The following is a 23,666-nucleotide window of genomic DNA, read 5'->3' as shown; positions in this document are numbered from 1 at the left end:
AATGGAATTTGCAGGAACATACATGAGGTTCAACCTTATTGTGTTTGCTTTCTATGTGTTTCCAATGTTGCTTCCGAAGGTTTCTTTTAAAATTTTCCCTTCCATCACGCTTTGATGTGTCAAGGTATATGTATATACCTGTGTTCCAAATGAGACATGAGCAAAAACAAAAAGCTAGTGTGGTTTCGCCACAATGGGTTGGGTCGTCGATCCGTTATTTAGCTAAGGTAGTCCCATTTAATCGATAAGACGATAAAGAAGTGAAGAATACATAAATCATTTTTCTGATTTTTTATGAATACTTTTTAGATTTTTTTTTCATACCTATGTTTGAGATTTGTCATCGGAGCAAATGTATACAATTATAGGATACCAAACAACGTGTTTCACAATTATAGGACTCTAAACATCGACTTCGTTAAAATAATCCTTAAAACGTTGACTTCTTATTTTTGATGACATTAGATATTTTTTTACAAATTTGTTAATCCAAACACATGTATTTTATCTCTAAGAGAACTGTTTTACCCTTGTGCTATTTTCATGTATGACATCGACATTTCGTCTGTCGTACGAGGCGACGGCAACCATTAATAGGCGCTGGCCAGCCATGCCCAGGCAGCAGTAACATAGCCAGGCGAGCGGCAATCAAGTAGCCACCTAAGGGCAGCCTCAACGCAGGCGAACAGCTATGTTAGCCTCGAATAAAAGTGCAATGCCATGTAGATAGAAAAAATATGAGGCATATAATTGTCCCAACGCAGCGTACTGTTTGTCGCTGAAAAGTATATTGCTGTTTTGGTGGCATAACATGCAGGACTTGGATGAGAATTGATGTGATCTCGTTAAAACATGAGCTAACACTCTTGTTCACTAGTGCCCTGTCAGACGGGGCCATTGACTCCTCTACAAACCACTCTGACGCACTGCGAGGCTGCTATTTAGACTGATGTGGAGACTAAATGCATACGTGGTTGTTGAGACCACAAGACAGGGTGGAGCGTTGGGGTCGGCCTAAGAGCAGTTACAATAATGGGCTTATAGCCAAGCTAATGCTGATGTGGAGGAGAGAAGAGAGGAGAGAGATGATAGCTTGACTCTCATGTAAGCACCAAGCTAGGCACGAATGCATAGGTAGTAGTGGGCTCAAATAGCAAGTGTTGTGAGAAGGAATAAGAAAGAGAAGATGTTTTAGAAACAAGTATGAGACAACTTATTGTATAACTTGGCTCTAATCACTTGCTTATAGTCAAACACTTGCTCTATTATTGACCTTGCTCTAAGTGCCAACCAAGCAGCCGCCCAATCACATCAACGCAGCCGAGGCTAGCAGGAAATCAGCCGGCCAATCAACGTCTTTTAAGGTCACCGATCATGATAAAACAGTACTCTTAAGGATAAAATACATGTATTTTAATTTACAAAGTGATTAAATACACTAAATGTTGTAGAAAACAAAAAGACAACATTTGAAGGCTCATTTTAACAAAGTCAATGTTTTTCTCAGCATTAGAAATCTTCGTTATAATTTTCTATAATTACGAAGCGCTTTGTTTGGTGTTCTATAATTATATAATTTTCTCAGCATTAGAAATCTTGTTTTTTCTTGTTTTTCGTACCATCAAAAGGTGGCCTATGAAATCATAAATAGCCGCCACTCATAATTTTATTTTTAAAATATTATTATGACATTCATTCATGATATGATATAGGTACTTTTTTAAATATAATTCATTAAGTTATCGACATATTTATAATTTTAGTTTAATATCTATTTTCCAATGATGTTACGATTTTTTTATTTTAGAATTTTTAGGGGGGAAAAAAGTGTGACGCCGGAGTCGGAGTGGGCGCGGAAGTGCGTGTGGCAAAACACCCGACTCCCCGTTCGTCCTGGCCGTCAGATTAAAATCGGGGGGCCCACACTGGGCAGCGCACCAACTGGCGCCGCCGCCGGAGAGCGCTCCGTCGTCGGCGGCACACCGTCTCCCGTTCGTCCCGCGCCTTCCGTTCCCTGACGGAAGCGGCGGCATGGTCGCCAGTCGCCACGCGCTCGCCGTAGGAGCAGGAGCAGCGACTGCGGGCCAGCCAGCCTCCGGATGGGTAGCTGTTCTGCGCAACAGCTGAAGGAGCGCGGAGGGAGAAGCAAGGGACCAAACAGGAGGCGAGGGGAATCGGAGGCGGTACGGCTGATGAGCGGGTGAGTGCAATTCCTGCGTAGATTTCCCATTCGTTTCCCGGAAAATAGTAGCTTCAAATACCTCGGTCTCATACTTTCCTTGCTATGGCGTAAGTTTAGTTGTACCACGTTTTTCTCTCGGTGGAGGATAGGGTTAGAGTCCTTGTTTTTCTTTGTGAATTGTGATTGTGATGTTCCATGTTGATGCAACCACAACCTCATGATTAGTACCTTTCTCTGTCTCAAATAAACATCATTAGAATTATGAGATTGGACCGAACACTTTGTTCCTCGCTGCATAATTTTATTGAATTTTATTTGATTTGTTGATGTTGTTGTGGAGTTTTGCTTATGCAGCTACTCAGAATCTTACGTCCTGTACTATTTCCGAGCAGAATATGCTAAGAAGTAAGAATGTGGGTATCCTTGGAAGACTGGTTTTAAGGATATTGATTGAAGACTTGGGCTGTGAAAATTGCAGAAATTGGCAAAATGTTGCGGCCCCTAATAGGCCAGCAGACTTCATTTTAGCAAACTATGTTGTGAACACCGTTCATATATGATGGCATTTGTACTCAACCAACTTATTTCTCACAAGCAAAACTGCAGTACGTTTTTACATATATCTAGGGGCATCAAATGCTTGCCAAATGTATTGGCAGTGAGATCCTCCCTTCCTTCAGATCTTGACTCTATAGTTGCTTTTACTTTCTGTGCCGCACATGGTATTAGTCTTTGACTCCTTTGCTTTGCATATGGTACAGTCTGGAGTAAACACCATTGTTTGCCGAGATTAATGCTTCATGGTTGCCCAATTCAATCACCTGACCTCTATCCATCACGACAATCACATCCGCACTTGTGACTGTGGACATTCTATGTGCAATCGTGATACTTGTGATCTTGCTTGAAAGCCTGCCTTTGCTTTTCCACTCTTTTGCTAGCAGGGAGCTCATCACCACCATCTCAGATTGACCGTCTAGAGCACTTGTCGCTTCATCCAATAGCATTATGGTGGGCCTCTTTAGTATAGCTCTTGCAATGGCAATCCGCTGCTTCTGACCTCCAGAAAGCTGACTTCCTTTGTCCCCAACCACAGTGTCATATCCATTTGACAGGCCACTGATGAACTCATGGATGTTTGCCTCCATTGCAGCCTCAACTATTTCTGATTCTGATGCACCTTCATTTCCATAGCTGATATTCTCTCTAATAGACAAGTTGAACAAGATTGGCTCTTGCTGAACTAGACCTATGTGCTTTCTCATGTATCTCAGATTGTAGTCTCGGATGTCCTTACCATCCACAAGCACCTGCCCTGAACGAGGATCATAGAATCTGAGCAGAAGAGCCAACACTGTGGATTTTCCTGAACCACTTGGGCCGACCAATGCCACCTGTTGCCCTGGTTCAATATCTAGATTGAAGCCATCTAGTATGATCACTTCTGGCCTTGAGGGGTAGCTGAAACTGACATCTTGAAACACAACATTACCTGCTAATCTTTCTTCAGAATGAACTTCTGGAACATCAGGTACAATCCGCGTTTCTCTGTCAAGTATGTCAAGTGCAGGGTCCAATACTGTGATAGCGGACAAGACTAGAGGGATCAATGACCATAGCTCTGTGATGGAAGATATTGTCATTGCAAATGCTTGGTATGATCGTACACAATCTTTGAATGATGAGAGGTTTTTATCAAGTAGCATGATGGTGAAACTCAATGCAATGGCATGTGTCGTATGCCACAAACAGAGGGAAGTCCCTTGTACTGCACCATATTTGATGCTTTCTACTCTGCTTGTACGCATTGGTTCTTGGAGTGATAAGTCTGCTTTCTTTAGTATTTCATCTTCCTGAACAAATGATGCCACGGTTCGAATATTGCTGACAGCCTCTGAAGTAAGGGAAATTAGCTTCCGGTGAGATGTAGAGAAGTCAGTGGCAAAACCTTTTGCGGACCTGACTTGTACAAGGCCAGCAAAGAAGTGGAATGGCATCAAAGTCCATGCAACAAGACCCATCCTCCAGTTCACTACTGTGCTCAACACTGTGGCTATTACAATTGAAGAGATACATTGGACAATGAGAGACATCCGATCAGATATGATGGTTTTAATCATGGAGGTGTCACCGATGATACGTGAGGTTAGAAAGCCGACGCTGTTCTTTGGTTGTTCAAACCAACCTATTTCATTCCGAAGAATGACTGTGTTCATTGAAGAGAAATGGTGTCATGATTCCAAACAACAACAAATCATATTTTCTTTGTTAATTGCAATTGTGAGAGACACAAAGTTATATGGTTGTCAACAAACCTGAAAAGAGGGCCTCCCTTAGGTTATTCATTGCCCTTTCACCAACCAGGCCATATATATAGTGCTGGAAGATGTTACTGAAAAATGTGAGCAGTCCAATGAGGAATAAAATTACCGAGTACTTGCTGACTGTACTCTTTGCATCTGGTTTAATGTATGCTATGCCAACTGTCATGATGTAGAAAGCAAATATAGGCCTTGAGATCCCAGAGATTGCTGCTGCTGTGGAGCCCAGCAGAACCTTCTCTGGGAGCAGTTTAAAAGTTCCAAGGAATATTCTATAGAAAGTTGATGTTCTCTTTCTGATTGCTTGCTTTGGTTGCTCAGTCTGTTCTAGTGTTTTTTCTTGTTCACTAGAAGTGAAAGATGGTTTGTCGTATGTTCCATCTTGTGATTCTTCTTTTTCCTTTTCTTCTTTGATCTGATCAATAAATCTGTTTTACCAATCAAATAAACAAATGAGTAAACTGTAAGCCAGTTCCATGTAAACCAAGTTAGTTATCATCAATCTAGTTGCACAAAAGCATATTCTCAGTGTTACATTGTTGCATTTTCAGTACAGTGCCATGATGGATTCAATGCGAGAACATTTTACAATGTGGAAAAAAGTGGACAATTGATTGCATCTACCTTGTCTTTCTCTTGCCAGAATCCTTCTCCAGATTTTGCATACTGCATATACTTGAGTAGAATTCACTTTTCTCCAGCAATTCTTCGTGTGTTCCAGATTGAGCTACTCTTCCATTCTCCACAAGAACGATCTTGTCTGCATTTATGATTGTTGACATTCTGTGGGCAATTAAGATAACTGTTCTTCCTTGCATAGCTATCTCAAGAGCTTCCTGAACTATCTTCTCAGATTCAGAATCAAGTGCACTTGTGGCTTCATCAAGGAGTAGAATCGGTGGATCTTTTAGAATGGCTCTTGCAATTGCTATTCTTTGTTTCTGACCTCCTGATAATTGTACACCTCTTTCTCCTACCTGTAGTGGTTAATCAAAGAAGCGATGATTGCTATTTTCTACTTCTGGAATCTAACAAAATTTTATGAAAATTAATAAAGAGCATACGCAGCATATGGCTGCTTCACATGATTTCTTGGTACTGAGCTTCCTAGTTGACAACAAAATCAGTTCTTCAGTGCCCAACTTAATTTTGCTGGCTATTAAATATATTAATATTTCGATATAATTTCATCCACAACCATGGAAAAAAAGAAAGGAGATTTGTGAGGTGTTCAATGGTCCTTGCTTAAATAAAATAAAATCTCACCTCAGTTGCGTATTGGTTTGGAAGTTTGGATATAAAAGAGTGCACATTAGCTGTTTTGGCTGCTTCAATTATCTCTTCATCAGTTGCATCAATTTTGCCAATTCTCAAGTTGTCCATAATGGTACCTGAAAATAGTGATGGCTCTTGGGAGACTGAACCTATATTTGTCCGCAGGAACTTCAGATCGAGTGTTTTAATATCTTGGCCATCAATGAGAATTGCGCCTGCATTTTATAACAACTTATTCACAAAAACATTTTTGCAAGAAAACTAGCTAGCAGACACAATATTTGATGGTTATATTCTATGCATAAGTTTCCTTTCCATTTTTTTTTGTTTCTGAATATTGGATCTTGTTTGATATACCCTCATTTCGTGCCTATGCTTGTGTAGAATTTAACATGTGAAGTGGTCATGTATGGTTGTAACCTCAAAAACTCTGTATCTCATAATGTCAAGAACTCTTGGACACAACCACATATATACTGATTGAATAGTATATCCATAGATGAATGTTTCTGCGATGATAATCATGTGCCCTATAATGTTACCTGATATAGGATCATAGAACCTTTGAACCAGAGAAATCACTGTGCTCTTTCCACATCCACTGCTCCCCACAAGAGCTAAAATATTGCCTGCCTGTATAGCCAGTGAGAAACCTTGGAGAACTGGCTTATCCTCACGGGACGGATATGTGAAGTGCACCTCTCGTATTTCTATATCTCCAATGACCTTTTCCAAGATTTTTCCCTTTGATTCGTAACTTATTGCTGGATTTCTTTTGATAATCTTAAATACTTCTTGCCCAGCAGCTTTTGCTTGGCTGAAGGCCTGAAGATCTGGTGCTGCATTCGATAGATATCTGAATCACAGACAACTATGTAGGATTAATATATATTTGAACATTCGAGTACAAGATAATCATGCAATATCCTACATTGCTGAAAGGAGGTTTCTCAGTATTACATTGCACCGGAGAGGACATTAATGACGGCTGCAATTGTTTCACCAGGTTTTGCTTGTCTGTCAATTACAGCAGCTGCTCCAACCCAGATTACCAATGAATATGAACAGAATGTTGCGATCTGTAACATTCCCAAACCTAGACCTTTGGCAATCGACTCTTTCTTGCTTAACACGTATTGATTATCCATGCAATTGTTGAAAGATTTGATAGCTGACTTTTCTCCAACAAATGAGAAGACGGTCTTTATATGTGCAAGATTCTGTGGACAAATATATCATATGATTACAAATTCAATTTAAACCTACTTAACTTTAACATGACATTCATTTGCATAGGTACCTGTTCTACAATAGTGGTTGCCTCAGACACGAAAGATGTTCTTGTGACGGACATGTGAATCATCATTTTGGCATAATATGCTCCGACCATGAGGAGCATAGGTACAACTAGCAAAGAGAGCAGGCCAACCTCCCAACAGCACGCAAAGGCAACAATGATAGCAACTAAAAACGTGGAGAAGTTTGACATAAAGTGACCCATCTGAAGAAAATAGTAAGCCTTAAGATTGGTTATCATCGAGCAAATTTTTGGTACTTCTCTTTGGGTTAGTGACTCTTGCAGTGATATACTAGAAGGAAAATTAATACCTTTTCACCAATTGCATCTTGTATGACATTCATGTGGTTGGTTGCCCCAGCTATGATATTTGCAGTGGTTAAGTCAGTGTCGAAAGCTCCAATATCTTGACTGAGCACTGATCTCAGATATGCTATCCGCATGCGTGCCATTTGCCTCTGACTTGTATACATCCAACTTGCAGTTTCTATAGCAGGGCCATAGTGAGTTTGTGACGAAAAGATTAGAGAATTCATTGGAAAAATAACTTACGGGATTTCAGATCATTTCTTACCATGATGCTGTGTTCTTGCTGCATGTATGGACAAGTAGTTACATAGGGAATGACATTACTATGTATTCCTCTTTCTTACCACCAAATGATTTTTTTATTTGCATGCTTATTTCTTTTTCAATTTGCTGCTTGCCTGCTGCTGTATTCAAACTTGAAAGATACTTTTTTGGCCAATTATTTTTAGGTGTCCAATAAATGATGTTTGGTTAAATAGCTTCAGTATGCTTCATACAAGGCATAGTTACTGGTTTTGCTTTCTTTGTCTAACATTGTTGATAACATAACAAAGTTAGAAATTGAAGACTTCACTCACCAATAATTCCGCCAGGAAGGGTAACAATTGCTAAGGTCCACATATATGGAATTAACTGCAAACAGGAACATGTGAAGTAGATAATGTTAGTGAAACAACACTAAAATCAAACAAAAATCAATCAGCAGAATCGAATGGCATTTAACACTGAGGTAACCTTAGAGAGTTCATGGACTGTGGCTTCATTATTGCCCATGTTGTTCCCGACCACGTCAAGAGTTTTCCCTAGTATGTAGTACGACATTGAAGGCCCCATGCCATGTATGAAGGACCCCATGGTTCCTGATACCATGAGCAGCCAATCTAGTGCATCCGCGTAGCAAAGCAGGCCAAAGAATGGAAACGATCTGTCTTCAGCCTCTGTTTCTGGCGCCATAGATGCTGCTGGTGTGCTTTTCTTGCCATCTGCAATGTTAGGTTCAGATGATTCAGTGGGCCTATCCTTCTCTTGGATGAGTGGCATTGCTTTTCCCGGATCTTGTGTTAATTTGCAAAAAGTGAGTAGCCGGCACAATGAGCTTTATAGCACTAGTAGCTAGTACACACACTAACAACCACATAGCTACAAATTTGCACCGATGATACTATCAAGATTCATAATTAATTATTCCAGGTCCAGCCTCGAAAAAAATAGTTTATCTATTGCTTATCCTAGTGGCTCCCATTTTTTGTTCATGACTCCTTTGCTGACATCAAGACTATGTCAACCTACGTATTCAGACATGAAAGTAAACTTTCTTGATGATGTCTCCGCTTTGCAGTAAAGGTCACATCTTTGGGAAATACTAAGCATGAATCATTTGTCCTCATAACCATATTATAAGGCATGAGGCAACATTGTTTTCATCTACTTGTTACATTACTTTTTTACTCCAGCTACAAGTCTAATCCAGAATAGCAATGCCACTTTGCTGCCTAGCATATTTGGAAGCAGAGAAACAACTGCATATTTGACAGAGGCTGGCCTTCCTTCTCTTCTTGGAAAAAACTCTTCTGTGAAGAGGCCAAACTTCAGACTTTTAGAATGAGAGATGATAAACGTGTAGCTTTTCTCCTCTGTTTAGATCTCCTCTCTTAGGCCTCCCTGGTTTTCGGCTTGCGGTTCCCTTCCCGCCGTGGCTACCTCAGCCCTCCGGCTGGTTGGTTTGTTGTTATTTCTCTATCTTTTGTACAGGTTTCTGTTTTTATTTAATAAAATCCTACAGTGGGGGCTGTATTTCCCGTTAAAAAAAGTAATACCACTTTGCTATTGGAATCCGATCTACATATTCCTTAGTCCTTCCAAATTCCAAATAAATATTTTTCTCGAACACGCAGGAGAGCTGCGTATCATTGTATTAATAGAAGGAAAAAAGAGTCTTACATAGACCTAGAAACACACACACACACACCCTCACACTTTCTCTGTTTTCTAAGACATCATCACCTAGAACAGAGTGAACAACGACCGAGCAAGGAAGAAACTAAGACCCCCCAGCAGTAAGCAAGGACAGACCCTTAGCTCCTGCCAAACACCACCAACGGGCTTCCTCCCTAGCTATACCTAAGGCTGTGTTAATATTTGGGACAGCCCCATTGAAGACACAGTCATTCCGGTGCTTCCAGATGCTCTAGGCGCCAAGGATGACGATGGAGTTTAAGCCTTTTCTTACATCCCCATTGGTAGCGGCCTCCGCCTTTTCCCACCAGTCCTCCCAAGCAGAATCCTCGGGCTGAGGAGTGAGTGAAGAGAGTCCAACGCGCTGCAGGAGAGAGAACCAGAATTGCCTAGCAAAAACACACCCAATTAGGAGGTGTTGGATGCTTTCCTGTTCCTGGTCGCAGAGGAGACATTTGGCCGGGTGAGGCAGTCCTCGTCGAGCAAGCCTATCAGCTGTCCAACACCGGTTATGAGCAACTAACCACATGAAAAAACGGCACTTGGGAGGAGCCCATGACTTCCATATTCTCTCATAAGGTCTGAAGTATATAGCGCCTTGAAAAAACACATCATATGCCGATTTGGCCGTGTAATAGAACTATCTTCCTCGTAGGTATACAAGATGCTTTGCTAAACGTGTTTGATGTTTCTGCTGCATACAAAAAAGGAAATTGCATCATCAAGATTACAAGAGCAAGGTGTCCAGTAATAAACAAGGTAGTTTCTGCTGCAAGTCTTATTACGTCCTCTAAAACCACATGCCATCATGCTAGTGCCTGGAACTTTCACAATAGTGAATAGTCATCCAACAGCCTGATTCTCTGATTTCAGTTTTGATCTGGGTGAATAGTATGATCATTATGTGAACTTGCTGTATCTTATAGATTCATATTTAATTACTAGTTCATTGGAAATAAAGCATCTCAGCCTTTTTATGTACTGTCCATTGTACCGAATTTGGGTAGTTCTGTTTTTGGCATGTAATATTTTAGGTAGCTCAATTTTTTTGTTCATGATGTTTTCTTTCTTTCTATGTTATATTTCTTGCCTATTTATTTTAAAAAAAATAGATATTCAGCTAGTTTCTTGAAGCTTTGTTCAAGTTGTCCTCAACCTTAAAAGATGGTTAAACTAGTTGATGGACTGCATGCAGGGGTAGCAGCTTATATTAGTAATATTACTGAATCCCTTTCCTGGCTTAAATACTGTTACTCTAGCTTCGATATTTTGGCTAGCCTTATATTGCATAGGAAGAATAAGGTTAAACATATGGCAGTGGAGGCGCCCCAAACAGATATCATTCAAGTAATGAATAGTAGTTGTTTTTTGCCCTAACTGGTGGACTATACATCATCGGTGTATGATGAGATAGCTATGTATTACAATTTGTGAAGTGACACAAGTCCATTTAAGCGATGCTTAATCTCCTAAAGCTATTCTTGCTAAGTGTCTTTGGTCTTTGGCCACATTGGAACTTGAATAGATGGTGGTCAATCTTTCATGTTACTTTGCAAGTGGAATAATCTTGAGTAAACTCCATCTTCAGCGGAGATCAATGCTTGGTGATTACCAAGTTCAACAACCTTTCCTTTTTCCATCACAACTATCGTATCTGCATTTATGACCGTGGACAATCTGTGTGCAACTGTGATACTTGTAATCATACTGGCTTGCTCATTTTCGTCCTTCCACACTTTGGCCCCTAAAGAGCTCATAACCACCCTCTCAGATTCACCGTCAAGTGCGCTGGTTGCCTCATCAAGAAGCAGAATGGCAGGCCTCTTTAGTATTGTTCTTGCAATAGCAATCCTCTGTTTCTGCCCTCCTGAAAGCTGACTCCCTTTGTCTCCAACAACAGTGCCATACCCTTCTGGTAGACCACTGATGAATTCGTGAATGTTTGCCTCCATTGCAGCCTGGATGATTTCGGTCTCTGAAGGGCTTTCACTTCCATAGCTAATGTTATCTCTGATGGATGTGTTGAACAGGATTGGTTCTTGTTGAACTAGCCCAATCTGCTTCCTGAGCCATCGGAGATTGTAGTCCTTTATGTTCTTGTTGTCAATTAGCACTCTACCTCTGGAAGGATCGTAGAATCTCAGTATTAAAGCCAGTACAGAGGACTTTCCTGCACCACTGGGGCCAACCAATGCTACTCTTTGGCCAGGTTCAATAACTAGATTGAAGCCATCCAGAATGGTCACCTCTGGTCTTGATGGATAATTGAAGCTCACATCCTGAAACTCAGTTCTACCGATGAGCCACCCTTTGCCTGGGTTTTCTGGTTTATCCGGCACAATCTGTGTCTCTCTGTCAAGTGTGTCAAATACAGGATTCAGTATTGAAATGGCTGACATGACCATAGGAATTAGGGTCCATAGCTCTGTGATGGAAGGCACTGTGAGTGAAAATATCTGGTATGATCTTATGCTGTCCTCAAATGAGGCTTGCTTCCTCTGAACCAAAACTGTGGTGTACCATAGCGCCACTGCATGTGCAATATTCCAGAGGCAGAGCGAGATCCCTTGGATGACCCCATACTTCATGCTCTCAATCTTGGTGATCTTCAAGGGCTCTTGCAGTGACAATTCTGCTTTCTTGATTATTTCATCTTCATAAACAAAGGATGCCACAGTCCGGATGTTGCTAGCAGCCTCTGAAGCTAGGGAGACAAGTTCCCGGTGAGCAATAGCAGAGTCACCATAAAATCCTTTTGCTGACTTGGCTTGAATAAGGCCACCAATGAAATGGCATGGCATGACTGCCCATGAAACTAAAGCCATTCTCCAATTGACCTTCATGCTTACTATTGTTGCTATCAGAATTGAAGAGATGCATTGCACAATAACTGCCATTCTGTCTGATATGATGGTCTTGACTGTTGACGTGTCACTGACAATGCGTGAGGTAAGAAATCCTATGCCATTATTTGGTTTCTCAAACCAACCAAGCTCATTTTGGAGAACAGCTGCGTTGCATTGAACAAAATAATTTCATATTATCAAGGGTATGAGGTATGTATATAATGTTGTCTCTTGTGAGAATTTATGGTGAACACTTAACAAATTCAAGGTTTTCATGTGACATACCTGAAAAGAGTGCCTCCCTTAGGTTTTTCATTGCCCTTTCTCCAATGATACCATAAATATAGTGCTGCAAGATGTTACTCACCATTGTAACCATTCCTGCTGTGAAGAATATCAAAGAATACTTGGTGACTTTCTTTTTTGCATCCGGATCATAATATGCCACACCAATTGTCATGATGAAATAACCAAATAAAGGCTTTGAGATTCCAGAGATGGCTGCTGCTGAGGAGCCAAATAGAATCTTCATAATGTCCTCTTTACGCAATCCATACCAAAGTCTAAAGAAAGGGTGTGGTTCCTTTACATTCTCATTGCTTGGTTGTTTTGACTCCAGTCTTTCTAGCTTTTTCTTTGGTCCCTGATTTGTCGAGGACTGCTTGATTTGTGCTTCGCTAATTTGTTCCTCCATGTTATCAGAAGTGCTGTTTAATCAATCAAACTAAAAAGTTAAGTTCTCCTTAGTAATTCTACTTATATGTAATAATATCACTAAACTTCTCTCTCTCTCTCTCTCTCTCTCTCTCTATATATATATATATATATATATATATATATATATATATTGCAGTTTCTTGTTCTGTTCATCGTTTGTAAATAGTGGAGTAACTCTTGCTTTAGTTTCAACTGCTGGCTTCCAGTTCGAAAAATCTTCATTCACTAGGATTCTAAGGTACACCCCCAACCCATGCATGATGCATATACTTTTGAAGCGATAAGTTATATTGAAGAATTTCTTAACTGAGTATAAAACATTATTTTCTTGGTCAAGTAAAACTTTTAGTTGGCTACATTTAACTTTACCTTGCCACTTTATTTTCAGCTTCCTTTTCTATATTTTGCATGCTGCATACATTGGAGTAGAATGTGCTTTTGTCAAGTAACTCATGATGTGTCCCAGTTTGTGCTACTCTTCCATTTTCGACGACAACAATAGTGTCAGCATTTACAATTGTGGACATCCTGTGGGCTATCAAGATAACAGTCCTTCCGTGCATTGCTCTCTCAAGTGCATCTTGAACTAGTTTCTCTGATTCTGAATCAAGGGCACTTGTTGCTTCGTCGAGAAGTAGGATTGGTGGATCCTTCAGCATTGCCCTTGCGATAGCTATTCTTTGTTTCTGGCCTCCCGATAACTGCACACCCCTTTCTCCTACCTGAAACAATTTAATTGTAGGAAGTCCCAGCGGGAGTTATTTTTCTATCTTTGAATATCTAATAATATGGAAACATCCATGATTCTCCTATGGAAATAAATTGTGACTATCTGAAATTTTAAAGTTCTATTCTTAATGCATCACTCAGTCGACTTCAGTCCTTGAGAGATCTTGTTGGAATTTAATAAATCATGAGTCAGAACCCTAATCCATATTTGGTTAAATACGATGATCGACGACCCCAAGTATTTATAAGTTTCCATAGGAAGTGGTGAAGTACCTCGGTTAAGTACTCATTTGGTAGCTTGGATATGAATGAATGAACATTAGCTGTTGTTGCTGCTTCAGTTATCTCTTCGTCACTTGCATCCATTTTACCAATCTTCAAGTTGTCCTTTATGTTACCAGAAAACAGTGATGGTTCCTGAGAGACTGAAGCTATATTTCTGCGCAGCGATTTCAGATCAAGTTTCTTGATACTGTGGCCATCAATGAATATGTCACCTGCAGTATTAGGCCTTGTTACATGACTGAAACATTTTAATACTACTTAAGCTTACAGTTACTAATGCTTCACATAAGTACTACTAATAAACAATATATAACCTTTTTTTGTTCAGGGTTTAATTGAAAAATAGTGACTTAGATCATGCATATAGTTGCACAGGTAAGACTGTAGAAGCATACCTGAAGTTGGATCATAAAACCTCTGAAGTAGTGAAATGACAGTGCTCTTCCCACAGCCACTGCTTCCTACCAGAGCGATGACTTTGCCTGCGGGGATGGACAATGAGAATCCTTGGAGAATCGGCTTATCGTGGCGGGAAGGATATGCAAAGTGAACCCTACGGAATTTGATCTCTCCATGAATCTTGTCTAGTACTAATCCACTTTTTCCATAACTTATGGATGGCTTTCTCTTTATCACCTTGAAGACCTCTTTTCCTGCAGCTTTTGCCTGATTGAAGGTCTGAAGGTCTGGTGCGGCATAGGTAATTGATCTGAATCCATGTAGTAGGGAAATCCATTAAGTCTAGAATACATGAAAATAATAATAATAATAATAATAAATAATGGCAACTTTGGCTAAAGGATGTGAGTTGCTTCAATGTTTTGTTTGAATGGTAACTATATTTGGAAAAGAAATAGTGCAATGAAATCAATCAGTGAGTTTGTGTGATTATTACATTGCACCAAAGAGGATGCTCATAATGGCAGCTATCGTGCCACCTCCTGTTGCCTTGTTTTTGGTTATTGCAACTGCCCCAATCCAAACCATCAGTGCCCATGAACAAAAGGTCACTGCTTGGAACATTCCGAGTCCTATTCCCTTTATCAAAGCTTCCTTCTTGCTTAGATTAAATTGGTTTTCCATGCATTGGACAAAGGACTTCATGGCCCAGCTCTCTCCAACGAAGGAGAAGACGGTCTTGATATGTGACAAAGTCTGTGAACAAATGTATACGAAGGATTATAAACATATATAGCGAAGTGGGAGATGATCTGTGTATCAACATTTTTATCTATTCAGGAATACCTGCTCTACAACTGATATTGCCTCTGAAACAATAGCATTGCGTGACAGAGATAATACATTCAACTTTTTTGTGTATGCTGCTCCAATGATGAGGATAAGGGGAATGACCAGGAAGGAAAGCATTGCAACTTGCCAGCAGCTGATAAACGCAATTATGATGCCAGCAAAGAAAGTGGAGAAGCTTGCGATGAAATGACCCAGCTGCAGAAGAGTGAACTTAAGATTCAGATCTGACTGCAGAGTTTCAAAAGTCTTGCATCAATAGAATGCTCACATGATTATGAAATCCATTACCTTCTCTCCTATTGCATCTTGTATGACACTCATGTAGTTGGTTACTCCTGTGATGATGGTTGCAGTAGTCAAGTCAGTGTCGAAGGCCCCAACCTCTTGATTAAGGACTGATCTCAGAAACGCGAGCCGCATGCGTGCTAACTGTCTCTCACTCGAGTATATCCAGCAGGAGATCTCTGCATGCAGCCAGTTCATCAGATAAAAGGTTAGGAACATTTCACCACTGAAAAGTTGTCATCTTGTTTTTCACTAGCAGGTGCATCATGGAAGGAATTGACGAGAGAGTCTTGACTTACCAACCATTCCAGCTGGAAGAGTGGCTGCTGCCATGTACCACACAAAGGGGACCACCTTCAAGCAACAAGCAGGAAATCCTCATGCAAGTAGAAAACAATTGCAGGCCAATAGAATCGGAATTCAAAAGGCTAATGATATGATAAAGGGTTTTAGCAAGTTCACCTTGTACAAAGCATGAACCATGCCCTCCGGATCATTTATGTTGGTTCCGAAGGCATCAAGCGCCTTTCCAAGAAGGAGATATCCAACTGGGAATGCCATGCCATGGATGACAGACCCAATGGTTCCCAGGGCCATGAGGAGCCAATCTACTGTATCGGCGTAGCAAAGCAGCTCAAAGAATGAAAATGGCTCCTCGTCGGCGCTAGCCTCGGGGGAGACTGAAACTGTGCTTTTCCTTTCATCCGTGTCATCAGCATGAGATGATGACATCGAGTGATCTTCATAGTAGTTCATGGCCATTTTTTCCCAGTGGATTTTGGGATCGTTTTGCGGTATGGTAAAGGAGATGCATAGATGGCATCGGTATTATAGGCATATAGACGTTGCATTTTGGGCATGCCAGTTTACATGTAGATGTAGATACTGACAACCATATCTCCCAAAATGGCTTCCAAAAAACACTACAGTAGGCATTCCCAAGGCTGAAAATAAAATAGTCTGGCTTCAAACAAGCACTATAGTAGAGTAGGTAATCCCAAGGTTCTACTTCCACATAACAATTTTGCTTAAGCTGACAACAGTTCATTATCAAATCGATTCTTTCATCCATTAAGATGTAGGTGGAGAATAGGGGAAACTTTGGATTGAGAAAACTGAAAACCCAATTATTTGCATATTATCTCTACGAAACAGAGCAATAAGCCATTACCATCAGATGGGCTACTCAGATGCTCCCTCTAGTCACAAATAAAAGAGTGAGAAGACATCGTTTCATGCATTCTATTTTTTTGTCAGCAAAGATTCTCATTCATTCGTATAATAAGTTAGGGTACTTTTGATGAAAAATATGCTGATATAATTTCTGTATCACAAATCGATTACAGATATTATTTTCCAAAGTTTAATATTGACATTGCAGACAGTTCCTATGACAATGGAGGTTCCATCAGAAAGTAAAACCAGTGTCTTGGATCTCACTTTAAAGATCCCTTGCCCTGATGACCAATAACTAAACAAATCCCTCGCCTCTTGCTCCTAGTATGACAATCCTGCCTGTTAGAAATGCAGAAGGTCTGATCTGCATATATACAATAGGTTAAAGAGTGCTTACATTATCAAGGCGGGTGTCAAGGAATAATTGGGGCATAATTCGAGCATATGCCCTTTGAGACTGCACATAGGACATACGGCTGTCCATGTCATGTGTCATACTGTCATTGCAACCAGCCCTGAATGTTTGTTTGCACCTGGCCTGGAAACACTTCCAAGAGAGAAGCACCAAAAAGGAGAGTTCTTGCAGTGTTCCTCCTCGTTGCTGCCAACAAAACTGACGATAACAGAAGCCGGACCATTGGTCGCCCTGAACTTTATCTGATCTGCCATGCATCTAACTAACAGCTTCACCGAAACTCTTTTGCAGGCTGCTGTTTGCCACACGGAAGCTCTCGACAGATGACTAAGGTGGTGATTTTTGATAAATGTCTGAAGTTTGAACTGGACATTGTTTTGTCTGAGGGAACCAAATGGGTTCATTCTCCAAAATTTGAGTACAAATGCCTCAGGTTTGCAGTTCCGCCACTCTCAGAGCTTGGAATTTCATCTGGAAACTGGAAAGGTGACATGCACTTTTTTTTGGCTGGAGCACTTCTGTTGGATTCATCTGCAAATGTACTAAAAAACTTCATTAGAAGACGGTTCTTGGCAGGTTGCTGCAGCAGCATTCAGAAACAGACATCTCAAGTGTTGTCATGCCGTAACCTGAGTCATATCTCGTTCATGGGATAAGCTGAGAATATCCGCCGGATGCCATGACCACGCCGGGGACGACTCGTTCAAGCGACTTGTTTAAAAATTCAAATATTTTATGTATCTAATGTGTTTGTTTGACCACCAATCATTAGTCGCGTTATATTTTGTGCACTGGTGGCCGGAGCCGCCTGCTGGATTTTGCTGGGGACCCAGACGCATTCTGTATGTCCGATCCGTGTTCCATCAGCTCGGCAGATTTTGGTTTCTGAGTTGTATGGATCATTGCAGATTTCGCGATTCATCAGATATATTTACCTAGAGCCATGTTTGCTACACGGCAAATTTCATACTTCTTCCAAGTCATTCCAAGAATCTTGGAGAGTCAAAACATTTTCACTTTTGACCAAAATTATAGAGAGAAATACTAAGATTTGTAACGTAAAGTGAATATACTATAAAAATATAATTAAAAAAGAATCTAATGATATTTAGTTGGTATCATAATAATTATTATTTTATCATATAAATTTGGTCAAATTTAGAAAAGTTTGACTCTCTAAAATTCTTGGAATGACTTACAATTTGGGATGGAGGGAGTACATCGTATATGTTTGTATTCATGTAACGGTGCTACCAAATTCCTTTTTTGTTATATATGTATTAATGTATACATAGTTTTGATCTTGTGTTTCAATTTTCAGGGCCTATTTGGAATAGGAATTTCACGGGAATCATGCAGGAATCAGTTTAATTTTATATAAAAATTAAACATAGGAACAGAGAAAATTTCTCATGTTCTAAACATGCCCTCGAAATGGAAATTTAGGATCACGCAACATAGCTTGGATTCCCCTCAAAATACTAGTAGACAGTGATAAACGGTACTGACGAACAAATTAAAGCCGACACAATGACAAATAGTGCTTAGTAAAAACAAGTATGACTCTTAGGCCTTGTTTAGTTTCAAAAAAATTTTGCCAAATAGGAATAGTACCACTTTCGTTTGTATTTTACAAATATTATCTAATCATGTACTAACTAGACTCAAAAGATTCGTCTCTTCAATTCCGACTAAACTGTGCAATTAGTTTTTTATTTTCGTCTATATTTAATACTTCATGCATGCGTCTAAAGATTTGATGTGACGGAGAATCTGAACAATTTTGCAAAATTTTTTGGGAACTAAACAAGGCCTTATATGCTGGAGGAATGCAGAGAGAGAGACAATTAGAGAAGAGAGAGTGATGGGCCGAGGGACGAAAAAAAGAAAAAAAATCTTTTAATATTAGGTATATAAGGATATTACTTTCAATGATTGGTTCCTCATGTAGTGCTCTCACCGTCCCACAAAGATTTTCCACAAAGAGGCATACTGGGCATGTTTGGTTTCCTTTGCTAAATTTTAGCCAACTAAATTTTAGTCACTTTAGTAGCTAAAGTTTCAAACACACTGACTAAATTGAGGTATTAGTCACTCAAAAGTAGCTAAAATAATTTGAGCTAGCTAAAATTTAGCAAAAGAAATCAAATGGGGCCTAAGAGTACAACGAATCAAAGATAAGAGTCCCGACTGGTTTAAACTTGCATGTACATTGTTTTGATAAGAGCCCTCTCACACCTCAAGTATATGTGACCTGAACTCATGATCCATGCTCTAGAACAAATGACACTCGTTGAATAAATCTTCAAGCCGCAAATCTCCCAGATGATAGCGCGATAAGCTATACATTCTGTTTCTGTTTCATCGTGTGAATATGTTTTGTTAGTCTAATATAATACCATCCACAAAACAAATGACAAAAGAACCATCTCTGCTTGTCCTAGAAAAGAAGTGAGTCACTGAATCATACGCCTTGATGGAAACAAGGTAGCTAGTATCTGTGTACAGGGATCATCGAGCCAGTTTCCCAGTAAATGTATATACATATATGCAAATATTCTTGTACAACTACGAAAGTATACTTATATATATGGTGCCTAAAGGAAAGCTTGTTCTCCCCTTCAGCTCGGAAATCCTTGTAAATGGTGGTACTGATGAACAAAGCCAACATAATTTCGATAGTGCTAAGCAAGTATATATGTTATAAGGATTTCCTTGTGGGGGCGGTGAGAGAGAGTACTACGTTAGGTACCAATCCTTGTAAAAGAGAAACTAATATACCGTATCACCTGATGATATTGAAACAACAAACCCGAGCATAAGTTATACTTGATTTTACTAAGAACGGTAGTACACGATGAATTATATATAAAATTAACTGCAGCCCCAGCGTTGTGTTGGACAATCTGGCACACGAGAAACAAAGTGGTTTTTGACAAATGTAGACCAAAATCTTTTTTGCAAATTCTGTTCAGAATACCGCTGGCTACGTCAATGAGCAAAACTATAGCGGTGTAACGAACTACGAGACCAGCTAATCCTAGTAGAACTAACACCTTGAGACGTCTGCTTTACACTTCTTCAGCTCTAATGGATGGTTATCAAATAGGAGCATTGGTCTTATTTAGTTATAAACATTATCTCATTTGCTTGAGTTATTGTTGTAAGATACTCGTTCTTTACAGCGTCTGTGCTGGCGTATGGAACTTTTTAATAATTAGTCTGAGTCTACTTAGGTAGATTAAGCCGGCTATTTTCAGCCAAGCCTAGTTCTAAGATGTATTAGAACTGTTGACTCAACCACAAAATAATTTTCCGTGTCACAGGCTGTCAGAGTGACCACGCAATAATAAGTTATACGTTACTCTTTTCGATTTTAGTGCATCGTGACTTCTAAAATTTATATTAAAATACATTACATTTTATATAATGACTACTTCCTTCATACCTATAAAAAAAGTCGTTTAGAACAACAATACGGTCTCCAAAGCCTAACTTTCACTCCTTATTTTTTATAAAAATATTATTAAAAAGTGGTATATGTATATTTTTATGAAAGTATTTTTCAAAACAAATCTATTCATATGGTTTTCATATTTACAAACTCAACAACTTAAAAGTTATTCATGATTTATATTTCCAATGTTTGACCCAAACCTTATAAAAAATGACTCTTTTTATGGGTATGGAGGAAGTACGTTTCAATTTGACAGGATTTGTTAAAAAGAAAACCACAATTTGAGGAGAAATTCTATAATTAGAATAATTTATGTGTACATGTGTGTTATTTAAGTGGTCCCTTAAATTGTTTTAAAAATTTTAGAACGTGCTATATTACAGGAGAGAGGGAGTATATTTCAAAGCATAAATTAATATATTTGTTAGTCTAATATATACTCTCTCCATCCGAAATTGTAAGTCATTCCAAGAATCTTGGAGAGTCAAAAGCATCTCAAGTTTGACCAAATTTATATGGTAGCATAATAACATTTATGATATCAACTAAGTATCATTAGGTTATTCATTAATTATATTTTCATAGTATATCTATTTGATGCCACAAAACTTTGTAATTTTTTCTATAATTTTGGTGATGTTTTGACTTTCCAAGATTCTTGGAATGACTTATAATTTGGATGGAGAAAGTATAATACAATCCACAAAGAATCATCGTGCATGTCGTCCTAGAAAAAGAAGTCACTAAGCCATACGTGCGCCTTCTCGATTGAAACAAGGTAGCCACTAGCTACTATGTGTGCAGGAACCATCGAGCCAGTTTCCCAAGAAATGTATATGTATACGTATGCATATATGCAAATATTCTTGTCATTATCTAAAAAAAATGCAAATATTCTTGTACAACTATATATGATGCCTAATTAAAACAAGTTTACGTTGTTGAAAACGAGAAGGACGTACCGTACCGGCCGTGCATGCACGGCTAGCATCTTCTCCCTGCAGCTCGGAACTTGCTCACGCGTCAACGTTTTTGTCGCACATGATGAAGGGTTGTTGTTGGCGTCCGAAAAGGTCATAATATGAACAAGAACAAAAATGTTACTCACTTCAGCTATGAATTATAGAAACTGCAGCTATAAATTATTTCAATTAATTATAAAAAAATATAGATCTAAAGCTAAAAAAAATTGTACTAAAACATATCATATTATATATTTACTGTGTAGATATGCTTATGTGGAGTCTAAAAAAGTTGAATTTTCTATTTTATGATTTTTCTGTAATTTAATACAGTTTTTTTTTCAAATATTTAGCTTAAATAAATAAATAAATAAAAGACAAAACCTTTATAGCAAAAACTTTGTACTGAAACATATAATATTATATGTTCATTGTGTAGATTTAGTCCAAAAAATTAGATTTTTCTATTTTATGATTTTTCTGTGATTTACTTTGATTTTTCAAATATTTAGCCGAAATCTATCCCTAATAATAAAGAGGCAAAATTTCAGCCTTTTTTTTGGTCTGGAATTTTTTGGTCTGAACCTCTACGGGCCTTATTCGTCTTGTATCCGTGAAGGACTCGGCTGAACATTGAAATCGATAACCTGCTCTGTTTCAGTTCAGAACTCTAAACCTGGAGAAGTCTTCCTTTCTAATACGGATGCATGCATCTGCTGCAGGTAACTTTTCTTCACTTATAAAGTCCCTGTCGCCGTTGTGTATCCAAACAGAGCCTGCCAGCGGCTCTGCTGCCTTGCGTTGCGCTTGCGCTTGCGCGCCATGCCCCCATGCCTGCAAGGGAGGCGAGGAGTGATGTCTGAACTATAGTGGGGCGGAGTGCAGCCGCCTCCTCTCCGGGTGCTGTTCCCCGAGACAATCTTCATCGGCAAAAGACTTGGTTAGAGATTCAGAATTGGACCTTGTTTAGTTGCGAAATTTTTTTAAAATAACTATTACAGTACTTTTTTTATTTATATTTGGTAATTATTTTTTCAATTATAGACTAACTAAATTCAAAAGATTTGTCTCACAAATTACAGACGAATTGATATTTTTTGGTCTAGCCTCCCTTGCTAATCATACCATGTTTAGCTTATATAGTCATTGGACTCCACCTAAGAAAAAAATTAGGATTCCTTGTCCGTATCATTTAGACATGTTGGCAAAATAATCTAATTTTTTTTGTCTTAGAACAAGACACCAAAAAGAATCTCTCAAGGTTATATTTTAATTTGATATAAATTTAATAAGATATTGTCATATTAATAACAATACTAAATTGTATTATGGATATCATAGTCATCATAAAATAAATTACAAAATTTAAGTTTTATACAAAGGATAAATTATAAATAGAAATTATATCATTACCATGGTTCCTTCCCATTAATGTTTGAAAGTTTATTTTTCTCCCGTTGCAACGCACGGGCATGTTTTGCTAGTAATAATTAAAAAAAGAAAAATAAAAACCCACCGTCACTCTAGCAAAACCACCGTTTACCGTAGCAAAACCATCTTCGAAACTACTACAGGGAGGTAAAATGCACGGTTTGAAAAGTTAAGAAGATGATTTGCCTGGTTTTAAGATTTTGGGAGAAAAACCGGACTTTTGTGAAAGTTGAGGGAGGAAAAGTAGACTTTTTTCTTGAGCTTATTGATAATCAGGCCTACCACTGTATAGTTACGATGGGCTTTAAACCGTTCAGGACCGGCCCACGTATATAATATAATTCCGCGACCACTGACGAAGCGCCAGTCTTTCGAATTTGGTCCGTTTCGACCACATGAGAGGCATCCGGCCACACACAAAGCCACGAAGGCCCAACTCAGGTGCATGTTTTAGGCTCATCACGAGAATTTGTTTTCGTTTTACATTTTATTTTATTTTTATTTATTTTTCCTAGATTTCCCCTTCTATTACATTGATGTTTAAATTCTTTTAATTGGTGTTTTATTTTTTCTGTATTTATATTTACTTATTTATTTATTCTTATTTTTTTCTACACAAGGTGTATTATGTAATGTTTTTATACTACTCATGAGTTTTTTCATATTGCATTTTTGGTTGTTCATGTGGTATCATATAGTGTTTCAATTGTTCCACACAATCACCATGAGATATTCTGTGCTATATTTTTGTTGTTCACATAGTATTTATGGG

At 38.9% G+C, this 23,666-nt stretch overlaps 2 protein-coding genes and 1 long non-coding RNA gene across 3 annotated transcripts; 1 reads left to right on the top strand and 2 right to left on the bottom strand.

The window, feature by feature from the left end:
• Positions 1,850-7,478, top strand: LOC110436821. The gene is made up of 2 exons (XR_002454676.1): positions 1,850-2,200; positions 7,075-7,478. It is a non-coding gene; the product is annotated as an uncharacterized LOC110436821 (long non-coding RNA).
• LOC8067842 (ABC transporter B family member 14) lies at positions 2,733-4,501 on the bottom strand. The gene has a single exon (XM_021464370.1). It carries the CDS (start codon positions 4,396-4,398, stop codon positions 2,908-2,910), a length of 1,491 nt encoding a protein of 496 aa, XP_021320045.1. The 5' UTR covers positions 4,399-4,501; the 3' UTR covers positions 2,733-2,907.
• On the bottom strand, positions 10,873-16,423 carry LOC8076583 (ABC transporter B family member 14). The gene is made up of 10 exons (XM_021464194.1): positions 15,916-16,423; positions 15,753-15,807; positions 15,457-15,632; positions 15,163-15,363; positions 14,813-15,072; positions 14,313-14,626; positions 13,906-14,129; positions 13,273-13,625; positions 12,472-12,893; positions 10,873-12,350 (listed from the first exon to the last, which is right to left on the bottom strand). The coding sequence occupies exons 1-10, from the start codon at positions 16,213-16,215 to the stop codon at positions 10,873-10,875; spliced, it is 3,783 nt and encodes a 1,260-aa protein (XP_021319869.1). The 5' UTR covers positions 16,216-16,423.

This window comes from Sorghum bicolor, chromosome 7 (assembly GCF_000003195.3).
Source record: "Sorghum bicolor cultivar BTx623 chromosome 7, Sorghum_bicolor_NCBIv3, whole genome shotgun sequence".
Taxonomy (NCBI): Eukaryota; Viridiplantae; Streptophyta; class Magnoliopsida; order Poales; family Poaceae; genus Sorghum; species Sorghum bicolor.
The sequence above is the reverse complement of the archived record's forward strand: the minus strand, read 5'-3'. Positions and strand labels throughout refer to the sequence as shown.

Excerpts from the sequence above, each read along its gene's own strand:
- LOC8076583 (XM_021464194.1), bottom strand. The coding sequence starts at position 16,215 with ATGGCCATGAACTACTATGAAGATCACTCGATGTCATCATCTCATGCT. Across the intron at positions 15,808-15,915 it reads TGGTTCATGCTTTGTACAAG|GTGGTCCCCTTTGTGTGGTA; the intron begins GTGAACTTGCTA and ends TGTTGCTTGAAG. Across the intron at positions 12,351-12,471 it reads AAGGGAGGCACTCTTTTCAG|CTGTTCTCCAAAATGAGCTT; the intron begins GTATGTCACATG and ends AATGCAACGCAG.
- LOC8067842 (XM_021464370.1), bottom strand. The coding sequence starts at position 4,398 with ATGAACACAGTCATTCTTCGGAATGAAATAGGTTGGTTTGAACAACCA.